This window comes from Anguilla rostrata, chromosome 18 (assembly GCF_018555375.3).
Source record: "Anguilla rostrata isolate EN2019 chromosome 18, ASM1855537v3, whole genome shotgun sequence".
NCBI classification, from domain to species: Eukaryota; Metazoa; Chordata; class Actinopteri; order Anguilliformes; family Anguillidae; genus Anguilla; species Anguilla rostrata.
In genome coordinates, this window is record NC_057950.1 from 8,499,658 (window position 1) to 8,513,759 (window position 14,102).

At 49.2% G+C, this 14,102-nt stretch overlaps 1 protein-coding gene across 1 annotated transcript in view; it reads right to left on the reverse strand.

The window, feature by feature from the left end:
* anapc1 (anaphase promoting complex subunit 1) overlaps positions 1-14,102 on the reverse strand; it is a 55,391-nt gene that overhangs the window by 18,879 nt on the left and 22,410 nt on the right. The window contains exons 23-30 of the mRNA XM_064316964.1: positions 13,358-13,431; positions 12,537-12,715; positions 11,357-11,586; positions 9,167-9,285; positions 7,182-7,453; positions 2,471-2,705; positions 1,923-2,014; positions 789-923 (exon numbers count right to left, since the gene is read on the reverse strand). Of these exons, the coding sequence (XP_064173034.1) occupies positions 789-923; positions 1,923-2,014; positions 2,471-2,705; positions 7,182-7,453; positions 9,167-9,285; positions 11,357-11,586; positions 12,537-12,715; positions 13,358-13,431 (1,336 nt within the window). The remainder of the gene's footprint in view (positions 1-788; positions 924-1,922; positions 2,015-2,470; positions 2,706-7,181; positions 7,454-9,166; positions 9,286-11,356; positions 11,587-12,536; positions 12,716-13,357; positions 13,432-14,102) is intronic.

The following is a 14,102-nucleotide window of genomic DNA, read 5'->3' on the forward strand; positions in this document are numbered from 1 at the left end:
TTTTGATGCAATTAGATCTGTCCTGGTCCAATAAAGTTCTCCTTCAAACTTACACACAGATGCTTCTGAACACACAGCCATGCTCACACACTAACACACTCTTGACCGCTTGTTCAAACCAATTTATGCACATACTACATTAGTACACACTCCAGGGGTGCACAACTGCGGTCATAAAGGGTCTGTCTGCGTACTGGTTTTTGTTCCAACCAATTACCTATTGCTCATTAAGAATGTCCAAACCATTCTGTAAAAAGCCAAAATTAGAGCAGAACAGCCTTCCGGGGAAAGGTGTTCTGCTGTAAGATCTGGCACCTTAACCTGTTTTTCTTGGTTCAGTTCAGTAAATCTTCACTGTCCCCAAAGGGCAACCAGTGTACAGTTTTAAAGATCCAGCATACAGAACATTTAAATGAACTCTGAACCAACATTACAGGACGGGGAAGAGCTTAAGGGAAGGGAAGGCTATGCATAAAGAAAGAAATTAGTCTGTGTGCAAAAGGGCAAAATTCAGATCATGTGCAAATCGGGCAGAGCTCTTCAAAAGTTGGCAAAATTAGTGCAAGGAAGGTAAAGATTGACCCATTTCAGCTGTACAGCTTCAACTGCCTCAGGGATGAAAAAGAGATCCGCTTTGGGGGGGATTTCAACAGGGTTGCCACGCATCCACAGGTTAAATTCTGGTTATAGAGGTGAGTTGGATCATCCAGAATGGCGGTAGCCTCATAGCAGGACAGGTTGCCGGAGAGGAGAGGAGAGGCGAGACAGCCAGCGGCCGCGGCGGGCACCTTTATCTGGTAGCTGGGCGACTTGTGCTTCTCCCGGTTGATGCCCACGTGGGTGCGACGGTGACCCCCCACCATGTACTGGTACAGCTGCTCTGGGACGTTGAGGTCGGTCATGCCGATGAGGTTACTGCCATGCTGCAGGGCATGGCAGTAAGAACACAAAATGGAAGAGATAGAGAGAGAAAGATGTGTGTGTTTAACCATCCTTTACACTGAGTTCACTTTTACGGCAAGTTAAGAATTTCATATATTTGCAGCGAAGGGCAATATGGTACAGCTGCACTTCAAATGGAAGTACTGAGTACATACAGTAGGGATAAGTCAGCATGTCTGGCAAGTATTCAACCGCAAGATCATCAATGCATGACTTGGGCCTATATCCAAACACACTGTAATTCAAATAAACAGGACGCGTCTGCCATTCATCAGGGGAGCAGAGCCACCCTAAAATTTCCCTCTGCAAAGAGCCCGTCCCCTTGCAGCCGGTTTGGTTTATTTGAGCGCTCGGGCCCCCGGGGCGTATTTGGATACCGAACCAGGCGGAACCCACATCCCCAGCGCTGCGAGATGAGGCGATAGAGCCGCCCGTTTGAACCGGGCTGGCGGAGGAGGCGGGGCCAGCGAGAGCCCTGGGAGTGAAGGAGCCCGTAGAGTAAAGGAACAGGAAGGAACGCGGGCCGCCATATTTGCTCGCCGCTGCCCCTCCCCCCCCACCCCCCGGAAACGACGCAAGAGGCGGCGACTTCGGGATCTGGCGGGAGGGCGTTTTCCCTGTTTTTGGGAGGGAAAGCAGAAGCTCTCTGCTGAACACCCCCCCCCATACAGACTGGCACTAGAGAGAGGGACACTGGGACCTCAGGGGAGGGCGTTTCCCCTGTTTTTTTGGTGGAAAGCAGAAGCTCTCTGCTGAACACCCCCCCCCCCCATACAGACTGGCACTAGAGAGAGGGACACTGGGACCTCAGGGGAGGGCGTTTCCCCTGTTTTTTTGGGGGAAAGCAGAAGCTCTCTGCTGAACACCCCCCCCCCAGACACACTGGCACAAGAGAGAGGGACACTGGGACCTCAGGGGAGGGCGTTTTCCCTGTTTTTGGGAGGGAAAGCAGAAAGAGGCGCTCCCCGCTGAACACTCACCCCCAGGCACACCATGCCCAGCGCCAGCCCGGCCGCCAGCGAGTACGACTCCCGATCGGTGCAGTACTCCATCTCAGGACCCGGGGGGCGACCTTGAGCCAACAGCAGCCACAACAGAGCACCATTACCCAAACGCAACATACTGCAATACACGGCCACATGTGCCCAAATTCAAACATAACAAATATATTTAAAATACTGCAACATTTCAAAACAGCAATGATTCATATGACAAGTAGGGTCATACCGTTTTTCTGGATTTCATGCCCAATTCTGCTCATAATTATTTAATTAGCCCAATCATTTATGAGATCCGCCATTTTGGCTTTATTTCTCAATAAGTGTTCCAGAACTCAATTACTTCAAATTACCAGTGGTGATTGTTACATCAGCACTGGAACGTTCCGTCTAGGGTGTGAGATCACAACTACGTGATTAGAATGTTCTTAACTGAGTGTTCTTAACTAGCGGTAAGCTGCCGTCCTGCAGCCCTCCACAGGGAGTTAGCACCACCGCAGCGCTGCGGCGGCTCGGCGTGGCGCACTGACCGATCTCAGCGAGGAGCACCTCGGCGTTGTGCCGGTGCCCGGTGCCCTGGTACACCAGGCCGATGCCCACCACGGCGGCCACCTGCACGTTGTGCGGCACGTCCAGCTCGGTGGACGTGGGCGGGAGCAGGGCGGGGATGTGGATGCTCAGCAGCCGCGTGATCGACATGTCCATGGTGCCCAGCTTGGCGGCCGAAACGCCCAGGAGCAGCCCGATACTGGTCATCTCGTGACCCTGAGAGAGCAGGGGGGCGGGGGAGGGAAAGGGGAGGTCATCAGGGAGGAAAAGCATCCTAATCACAGACCACAGGTCCTCAAACCTGGCCCCGGAGAGCCACCGTGCTCCGCTGGTTTTAAGTTTTGTTCTTGAACTTCTCAATTCGAGCATTTTGTAGCTCTCCAGCAGACTGCACTCGGCAGTTCCCCGGCTGAAGAATATTTTCTCAAAATGCCGTGACGGTACGGCAAACTCCAAAAGCATTTGGACAGTGACTCATGTTTGTAGTCTGAACTCGGTATTTTCGCACTTTGGAACTGAAAAGATACGATGACTGTGTGGTTAACATGCAGGCAGCCTAATTAGAAACAGCTGTGAAGCTGTTCTGGTAGTTAAAAGCTACTCTTGGTGGTTGAAATTGTGGAACTACATAGGAAGCGTGCAGTAATTTCTGAACTGTCCATCCGATATTGATGAAAACACTCTCAAGTTAAACCTGTCAGTTTGTACTTTAACCACACTGTCTACCGCAATTCCAGAATACTATGCCAAATCAACAACAACAACGTGTCACTGTTCAAATACTTTTGGAGTTCACTTAGCCACAGAGAGAAATAAGCCAGCTGGCTTTCTTGTGTTTCTATCCTCGACTATTTTTAAAGGATTACTGTCTGCTATGTAGTCTTACTAAATCTTGTTTTTAAATTGTCAGATAAATTCATTCATTCATTCAAGAGAGATGAAAGATGATGTGCAATCACATAATGAACATGCATTGGGGGTGGCGAGGTCAAGGTTTTGGTGGGGGCCCTACCCCAATGTGTGGGTGCAGCGCCCCCCTTAAGGCTACTGAAGGGGAATCGCGAAAATCACTTCTGCTAGGTGCAACTTAAAAACTTTGCATAGCTGAAGCTCCAGTTTTTGGATAGCAGAAGATCCAGTTTTTGCTGAAGCCTTATTTTCCCAGTGTGCACCTCACTACATCATCTTTAGTTCATAAACTTAGACCCTCTTTGCCTGCGCCTCCCACTCCCTCTCCACACCACCACCTTAAGTTTCGCGTGGCAAGCCTACAATGTCTGCCTGCAATCAGCTTTTTTTTGTCAACTCCTACATTACCTATAATAAAATTCTCAGCTGTGCCGTGTCCCAGGCACACAGCTGTTGCAGAGTCCGCTGAGCTAGCCAAATCTTCTGCATCTGAGAACGTTTAGAAATGCCCCTTCTGATTCATAAGGGCAAAGGAGAACTAACCCTTTCACACCTACATACGCTGCCAAAAACATGCTGCTCAACAGATGATGCCTGCCACGGTCTAAAGTCATAACCAATGGAAGTTCCGTGCAAGTTTTTGCAAATCGCACGCGATAAACTACAGAATCCATCCTCGCGGGCCAGTAAGGAAGGAGCTTTCAAGAGACTGTGGGGGTGGGGGGGGGAACTGTCCTTTTGAAAAAAAAAAAAAAAGCAATATTGACACCGAAGGCTCGAGAAAGTCTGAAAAGAGAAAGTGAGCCGCGGCGAGCCTCCGCCCACCTGCGCGCCTTCCGACTCGGAGACGCGGGTAGGTACCGCCGCTGGCCGCGCGGGGACATCAAAGACGGGCCTGACTGGAAATGAAAGGGTTAAGCGTGCGTCACGGACATGGAAAATGTCAAAGCGAAACTCGCGCTCGCATCTGCGCTTCCTCCCCTGCTTTCATGCGAGAAAAATAACAGGATGAGAGCGAGGCCGCGGGCGAAATTCTGCAAAAAACGCCGCGCGCGGCGGCGGGCGCCGCAGGCGCAACGAGAAACGGAAAAACACGCGCACCGAGAAAAAAAAACAAAAAACGAAACGCAAAAAGCTGCATAAACGTGATACGAGCCTCGTTCGTTCATTCTATATATATATATATATATGTGTGTTTTTTTTAGCAAAATCAACAGCATAGGGTGTACAATCTGCAGCAGGACCTCCCAACCTCCCCCTCCAATTCACACCAAGCCCGTTTTTACACTCGGTCTGGCGAGAGTGGGGCACAAGGTGCGAATTTCGCTCCATTTCACGCGGAAGGAAGGTTTCGGGTCGAGACCGGCTCAAAAAAAAAAAAAAAAACGCGTGACATGAATGACACTTTCATCATGAATGAACCTCACGGACGCGGTGGTGACCCAAAGTGCTCAAGCTGGGGTTGCATTTTATATTTAATAAAAATGCCATTTTATTTAAAATACAGACTGAGCTCTACTGGCCAGCCTCTACATCCTCCAGCTAATACAACAGAGCTCACCTGAAGCTCACACTGACCTTTGAGTGAACTGGTACACTGACAGCTAATATAACACACAGGGACGCCAATATCGATAGTCATATAATCACATATTAAAAACCAGGATCAAAAACTGGAACAGCGCACAAAGGTTTTTAAGGTTTCAGATAACTCTTAGCATTTCACAAAGGATTGGGATTATCAGCAGGGCTTCTTAAAACCAGAGTCCTGTTGTGTTTACTTACTTGCCAGTCTGACGTCTGTGCCTAAACCTACGCGATTTCCAGACCTTCAGAGCAGTGGGCCCACAGTTCCTGCAACCACCCGCTCACCAAACCGACAGCACCCCAATTCAAATACAGAATTAAAATCTATCAAATGCAATACTGCGTGTTCTATAACGATTTAAGAGCGCGCAATATAAACAGTGACTGGCGTTTCATTTGATGCCGTGGCTGTCAGTAGATACAACATAAAGTACATATTGTTATTTCGATCACGCGTATCCAAGTGGCCCACTTCTGCCACGCCCATTGCTCAGCCCGTGGGAAAATTCTAATTCCATTCAGTCGGTTCATGAAACAAACCAAAGTTCTATTAGTCATCTGAAACCTCCAATTCGAGAATTACAGGCGTCTGTGAATTCATAAAAACTGAAGTGAGTTCATTTCATGAACAGAGTGAACTGAAGCTGAACGGATTCCAAAGCAGGTCCAGAGCAGCAGGTTTGGAACTACCGTATTCACTGCTGGTTTGACCAGCTGTTTTGCAGTATTACTGGCTATGAACATTCTTACTGTGCTTTCTCTGAGATACGGCTGATAGTAACAGTGGTGTTCTCCACTTTGTCACAGTGGATAAGACAGGGATGTCAAACTCAGCCAGGCTGATGTGTTCCATGAACTACTTTACCAGGAACTAAAAGGTTCCTTCAGCCAATGGTTGTCTGCGTTTCCACCGGGGTCTAAAGTACCGCGAAGATTAGGCAAATTAGCCCATTGACGTTGTCTTCGGTCCATCTGTCATATGATTTCTTCTGTAACCCCATACTACCACCGAAGTAGCCTACATTATTTTCTAATAACCGGGACAGCCCGGAGGGGTTTATTCCACTTATATACAACGGGTTACCAACAATGACTATATATGGTTACTTTTGTATTTATTGATTTTCATATATCCTCTCAAACACATTCATTAACAGCAGAAAACATGCACACGTTGTAAACAATTTGCTGTTTTATTACTTTCTCGTCGTCAATTCCATATAGGCTAATCGCAAAATGACAAGAATAGAACGAAAACTCGGACTTGCGTGAAAATGTAAATTAGTAGTGGTACAGCCACCGTTTGCTTTCCTTCGAAGTTACTGCTAGCCGAGCAGCGAAGTGTGCCCTCCAGATGCGAACCATGCACCATAAATGAGTCCATAGTCTTCCTGTTCTTTTCGTGGAATTGAAAAATGGCAGTAAAATTGAGTAAAATTACGGCAGTCTGAAAAAGCTAAAGGGAAGATTACTAGAATTAACCTGTCATTTTACCCGGATAAAAAGTGCGGAAGGTGATTTCCAGTTTGCTTGTACTGTATCACCAATGTTAATTATGCAGAACTACCGCATACCTCACATAACTGTATCAAACGTTTCGAGTCAATTACAACGGCTAACAAAGAAAATCCGGAAGAAAATATTCAGCAACCGAATTAATCCGTTTGAATGTTTTGGTAGCCTACGTAATATGCTGTCCCAGAATGAATGCTTAGCATTTTATAAAACGAATACTAAAGCAAGAAAAGAACAGAAGAGCACACGTTATAATTCCAAGACGTTGACAGGCTATAACCAAAAGTAGGCTACTGCGCCGCATAACATACAAGTTTGATTTGAAGTTATTATGAAAATAAATTGGTTTGCCGCTGCATATTTTCAAACATAGCGGGTAATGGCGGAAAATAAATACAACACAAATGCTACGAGTACTCGACCAATCAGAAATGTTCAGCGTTGCAAGCTCCACCCAAAAGGTTCCTGTACTTTCGGAAAGTACTACCCCCCGAGCAGGAACGTTTTGGGGGGTAAAACAAAGCCCCCAGAACTAAATTTAGACCCTAGTTCCTGCGGTGGAAACGCACTGAGTTCCTCAAAAGGTTCCTAGTTCCGGGGTATAGTTCCTGCGGTGGAAACGCGGCTAAAGTAATGCAGGCCTCCAGCCTGTAGGGGGAGGGGGAGGGGGGGGGTTCACACCTTGGTGAGGTAGTCGTGGATGTTGAGCGTAGCCAGCTTGGTGAGGTGACCGTTGAGGCCCAGGGCCATGAGGAAGCCCGCGTACTCATTGGCCAACTCGGTGCTCTTGGGCTTGTTGTAGGCGATCCAGGCCGAGTCCACCTGGGAGGCGGGGGCGATCTTCAGGCCCGCCGCCACCCCGTTGTGGAAGCTTGACCAGGCCGTCATGTTGGGCGGCACGTCGATGTTCCCGCTGTTCAGGTCCACCATGGTGTTCCTGGGCGGGGCCCGACCTGCAAAAACACAGCCACAACGATGATGGGGCTCAAATGGAGTAGGAGGGGCTTGTCTGGGGTGGGAAGTGCTTGACTGGAGTGGGAGGAGCTAGGCTGGAGTGTGAGGGACTGGACAGGAGCAAAGTGGGAAGGGATTGACTACAATGGTTAGGGGGCTGGGGGACTGTACTGGAGTAAGAGGGACTTGACTGGGGTGGGAGGTGTTTGACAGGAGTTGGAGGTGCTTGACTGGAGTGAGAAGGGATTGACTGGAGTGGGAAGGGATTGACTGGAGTGGGAAGGGATTGACTGGAGTGGGAAGGGCTTGACTGGAGTGGGAAGGGCTTGACTGGAGTGGGAAGGGATTGACTGGAGTGGGAAGGGCTTGACTGGAGTGGGAGGGGCTTGACTGGAGTGGAAGGGGCTGGATTGGAGAGGTTGGGGGGGCTGGACTGGAGTGACAGTAGCTGGGGGGGTGGGGAGGAGAGTGTCAGATCAACGATGGCGTGGTGGTTTGGATGGTTTGAGTACAGGAAACGCAGATGCTGTAATTTCCTACCGTCTCTGAACACAGCGTTCTGAGCAGTTATCCCTCCCACAAAACAAAAAACAACATGACTCAACAAAAATAACAGGCAGGGTGGGTCTAATCCTTCACCAGTTCAATGCACAACGTTACACACAGCAGGCCAGTTCAAAGCAGGTCAGTCCAGCCACATGCAAGTTGAGTCTACGCGGCAGAAGACTGTTCTTCCAGCCCAGCCCCCGTCTCAAATCACCGAGATCCTGACTAAAGAATCTCTGGATGGGCTGCTTTAGTGCTGGTCTGAAATAAAACCCTACGGCTCCAAGCCTCCTCACCGGACTGAGCCGTACGGGGCGTCACGTGGGCCCCAATTCGGACAAGGAGGACGTGACGGGAATCGGGGCCCGGAGAGATGTAGCCCACATCAAATGAGCTGGCGAAATGTTCAGACGCCTCCTGGTTCTCTCCTCTGGGGGCGATGGTCACAGGGTGGGGTGGGGCGCCCACAATGGCTGGAGGGTGCGGGTCTGGGTTGGGATGCGCGTGGGAAAATTTTTTACTGGCCTTCACGACGGTCGGGGGGGCCTGTGTTGAGCCTTGCGGTCGGACATCAAAAAGAGCCGCCATTTTCTTTTTGTATTTTTTGATCAAAGGAACAAAAGCTCTACCAGCCAAAGGGAAAACCGTAAAGTCACACGCACAGCAGACGCCAGCCTCCTCTCCCAACCGCCGCCGCCGCTGCAGAACGTAACAAAGAGCGGAGAGCAGAAATAACAGCTCTGATTACCGGCAGGCAGTTACGCGCGGGACGTGCGCCCGGCGGCTGACCCCCTTTCTCTGGGTTTTAAAAAAACACGCCCCGGGAGAGAAGTTCAACGGCTGTTTAACGCGCGTTCGCCGATCGCATTCTCGACCGAGAACAGGGAGGGGGCGAGGAGCAGCGGCGGTTTGTCTGGGGCTTGGACACAAACACGCAGACCGAGAACCCGCCGCCGCCCATGCAGCAGCGAGAGCTCGTTCCGGCTCGCGTCGGAAGAGGCGCCCACCGCCCCCTTTTTCGGTTTTACTGTAAACAGGTCAGAGGGCAACCACCTCGCCTTTTAACAAACAGCCAGGCACTGGGAGGGAGGGAGGGAGGGAGGAGAAACAGGCAGACTGACGGACGGGTGGATGAAGAGAAGAGGGAGACGGAGAGAGATACGTACCGGTCAGGTTCAGCTTCGGGACGGGGAGGGGCTCGGTCGGGACGGGGTGGTAAGAGAAGAGGGTGAACAGTCCCCTTCCCACAGGAAGGGCCATGGTCCGCTGGCAGAGCTGCAGCAGCCTGATGCGAGACGAAGAGAGAACAGGCCTCAGAAGCCAGGGAGTAGCCGGGCTGCAGCAGCCTGACAGGGGATAGATGGACCGGGCCTCAATGCGCAGGCCAGCCCCAGGCTGCGGTCTACACAGCACGGGTAGTATGCCCACACCATGAACAACATCAGTTTTAGGTGAATTTCAAGACTTTCTCCACGAGAAGGCCTCATGGAAGTGATTATCTAGAACACATTCCCTGGCGTTCATCGCTTCCTGACGACGTTCCATCACAATGAACGATTGGCTCAAGGAAACAATGAAAAAAAAAAAAAAACGATGGAAAAAACAATCACCGATTTGGAAAGCACGTGCATTTTTTATTACTATTATTATTACGACATCAAAAAAAGTCACCGCGATCCAAATGGGAAAACATGATACATAGCATGTTCTGCGAGGCAAAATGACGGTCATGTGCATGTATTAAATATGAGCAATCTGAAAAGAGGCGTGCAGCGTTCCCTCAAAGCACGTACGGGATTAAGATTATCCATCAGCGTAGCTGTCACACAGAACCACCGGCTCCTGCGTGTGCGTGAAAACAGATTCACACCCTGTCTCTGATTCGCTCTGCAGTTCCCATGACAACTGCAGACCGATGGCCGCGACCGTAAAAAAAAAAAAAACGTCACCCGCGGATTCCCATTTTAACGCGTCGAGCCCCAGTGCGTTTGAACATGCAAAAAGGCTGCCCGGGTGTCAAGTGCACGGACTCCGGCCAGTGCCCGGGGAACGGCGTGTCAGACACGTAATTCACCATTTAGCCGCTCGCAGACACAGGAAGCCTCAAAGTGCTCGGCCAGCATAGCCTGGAGATGAGACAGAGCAGGAACCGGAGGGGGGGTTACCCATCTGAGGTGTGAATGAGAGTGTGTGTGTACGTGTGTGTACGTGTGTGTCAGAGGGGGGGAGTCCATATCCAACACCCCTCCTCTTTCTCACTAGTTAAAATATGCGGCTTTCTTTAAGTTAATTTTGGGCAACCCGGAAACAAGCGAGTAACAGTTGGAAGTGGGCGGCTGAGTCCCGCGTCCAGGTGTAGCGTTCTACATTTCATCTCCGGTTCTTCGGGAACATTCTGCTGCCTTTATCGTTTCTGAATTTTGGTCTTTGCACACCCTCGGATTACTCTGGGACAAAAACTGCGGTTTGGTATCCGCTTTCATTCATTTCTTGCACGGCTGCTACCGCTACCTAACGCCTCGGCTAACCAAAAGGACGTTCACTTCATTTGTACCCTGAAGTACTCAGCCCTTCAGTCACTTAGCCCCCGACCACAACGTCTGCTTTTAAAACTGGTTACGCTCCAGTATATAAAGTGTGTAACCGGTCTGTATTTAAAGCGCATTACGCCTCTGGCCTCCATTTAAAGCACACTATATATCTGTATTTAAAGCACACTATATCTCTGAATTTAAAGCACACTATATCTCTGTATTTAAAGCACACTATATCTGAATTTAAAGCACACTATATCTCTGTATTTAAAGCACACTATATCTCTGAATTTAAAGCACACAATATCTCTGAATTTAAAGCACACTATCTCTGAATTTAAAGCACATTATATCTCTGAATGTAAAGCACATTATATCTCTGAATTTAAAGCACACTATATCTCTGAATTTAAAGCACACTGTATCTCTGAATTTAAAGCACACTATATCTCTGTATTTAAAGCACACTATATCTCTGAATTTAAAGCACACTGTATCTCTGAATTTAGAGCACACTATATCTCTGAATTTAAAGCACACTGTATCTCTGAATTTAAAGCACACTATATCTCTGAATTTAAAGCACACTATATCTCTGAATTTAAAGCACATTATATCTCTGAATTTAAAGCACACTATATCTCTGAATTTAAAGCACACTATATCTCTGAATTTAAAGCACATTATGCCTCTGGCCTCTATTTAAATCACATTATATCTCTGAATTTAAAGCACATTATGCCTCTGGCCTCAATTTAAAGTGCACTACGTATCTGGCGTTAATGTGCCCTCTGGCTCCGCCCCCCAGGCAGCCCCACTCACTTGTTCTCCTTCTCCTCGATGTACTCGTGGTCGCTGACCTCGGGGAGGTGCACCACGTTGACGCGGACGGGCCGGGAGCTCTGGAGGAGGCGCCGCGCCTCCTGCACCCGCAGGTCCTGGCTCCAGATCAGCGAGGTCACCTCCTGGTTGACGTCGTTCATGCCGTCCTCCTCCTCCTCCGCCGCCTCCGACGCTGCCGGGGCGTCCAGGGTCAGCCCCGCCCCCACCGTCTGACCGCCAGAGAGCACGCCGGGCCCGGCGAGAAGATTCACTTTCACCCATCACTGCTAGGCAACCCCGCATTTTCACCCACCGTAGCCAGGCAACCCTGCATTTTCACCCACCGTTGCCAGGCAACCCCACATTTTCACCCACCGTTGCCAGGCAACCCCACATTTTCACCCGCCGTAGCCAGGCAACCACACATTTTCACCCGCCTGTAGCCAGGACCCATTTCACACCGAGCCAGGCAACCTCACATTTTCACCCACCGTAGCTAGGCAACCGCACATTTTCACCCGCCTTTGCCAGGCAACCCCACATTTTCACCCACCGTAGCCAGGCAACCCCACATTTTCACCCACCGTAGCCAGGCAACCCCACATTTTCACCCACCGTAGCTAGGCAACCCCACATTTTCACCCGCCTTTGCCAGGCAACCCCACATTTTCACCCACCTTTGCCAGGCAACCCCACATTTTCACCTGTCCTTGCTAGGCAACTTTGCATTTTCACATACTTTCTGGTAACCCGGCATCATCACCCACTGGTACTAGGAAACTCCACATTCTTCAGTACCGATAGTTTCGAGGAAACCCCACAATTTCACCCAACGTTTCCAGGTAACCCCACATTTACACCTATTGTTGCTAGGCAACCAGTGTAAATTTGATTATTATTTTGTGGTTGTTAAGATTAGCATTTGGTTTGTGTCTTACCTACATGGTTTCTTTGAATATAATAGGATAAAGGTAAATTTAGCAGAGCTAAACTGCAACCATGAGCCGTACATATTGTTTATATTGTTCGGAAAAGGAACAAAGATCATATCATTTGCATATTTACAGTTTTGCGCACATTTTACTTTAAAATCCCAGTAATGTCCTGGCTGGGTATATTTGGCCCAGGCCAACAGTAAACAGAACACGAGTCAAGAAGAAGCCTATCCGATCAGACTCACCGATTTGCCTTTCGCCAGAGTGACCTTGTGTGCTTGCTTGGTGAGGTCCTGCCGTCCAATCAGCAAGCAGACATCTTCCGACCAATCAGAGCAGGGCTGCTCACGGCACTGGTAGATGGCGTCACGGATTGGGAGGGCTATGCCAAAGGGGACGGAGTCCAGGTCCTTCAGCGTGAATCCTAAACAGGCAGGAACACGCTCCTGTTTAAATTACCACACAGATCTTCCACATTCACCAGATACTCTGCTCTGCACACACACTGCAATACTGAAAGCCCGGTGACAAGTCTAAACATCTTCCTATAGTTCCTTAAGGAGCCTCACCAAATACATTATTCAAGCAATGGGCTCTCTGTACTTCAATACAGCACCAAAGACACCTGTATTTAAGGAGGAGAGGGGATGGTGGGATCGCAGGAGCTGAGCATCTGGTGAGTCTATAGAATCTTTGATTTTAACCAGACTTCATGGCGGAGCATCTTCACTGTACTTATAGTTGACTTATACAACAGTTTCTTTGTGGAAGCCAGTTTGTGATCATACTACACGGTAACCACAACTGTGCACAAAAACATCAGCAGCCGCTGCATCTGGACAGAGGAAGAGTTCCCGTTCATGAGGGAACGGGGCGAATCAGGTGCCTGCTGGCAGGACGTAGGCGGGACCACAGACGGGTAACCCGCCGTGATTGGAGCGCCGTTTCAGCGGAGCGTTACGAGTGGCCGCGGGCTCCGTGTGGGGATACGTCGCGGGGTCGAGAGCCCTCCAGGGTTCTGTTTCAGCCGTGCCAAGTTTCCCGCGAGAAAGAGAGAGTAACGTGCCTGCCGTCGTGAGCCAGATGACCAGCTTCTCCGCCAGGCTGCAGTAGGGGGCGCTAGGCTTCACGCTGCTTTGCCTGAAAGAGAGAGAGAGAGAACACCTCGATCATTCCCTTTAAAATATTAATCCAACACAAGGTCACTGCCATTCCCTTTAATACATTAACACAACGCTACACCACTGCCATCCCCTTTAATACATTAACACAACACTACACTACTGCCATCCCCTTTAATACATTAACACAACACTACACCACTGCCATCCCCTTTAATACATTAACACAACGCTACACCACTGCTATCCGCTTTAATACATTAACACAATGCTACACCACTGCAATCCCTGTTTAATACATTAACACAACGCTACACCACTGCCATCCCCTTTAATACATTAACACAACACTACACCACTGCCATCCCCTTTAATACATTAACACAACGCTACACCACTGCTATCCGCTTTAATACATTAACACAACACTACACCACTGCTATCCCCTTTAATACATTAACACAACACTACACCACTGCCATCCCCTTTAATACATTAACACAACGCTACACCACTGCTATCCCCTTTAATACATTAACACAACACTACACCACTGCCATCCCCTTTAATACATTAACACAACGCTACACCACTGCTATCCCCTTTAATACATTAACACAACACTACACCACTGCCATCCCCTTTAATACATTAACACAACGCTACACCACTGCTATCCCCTTTAATACA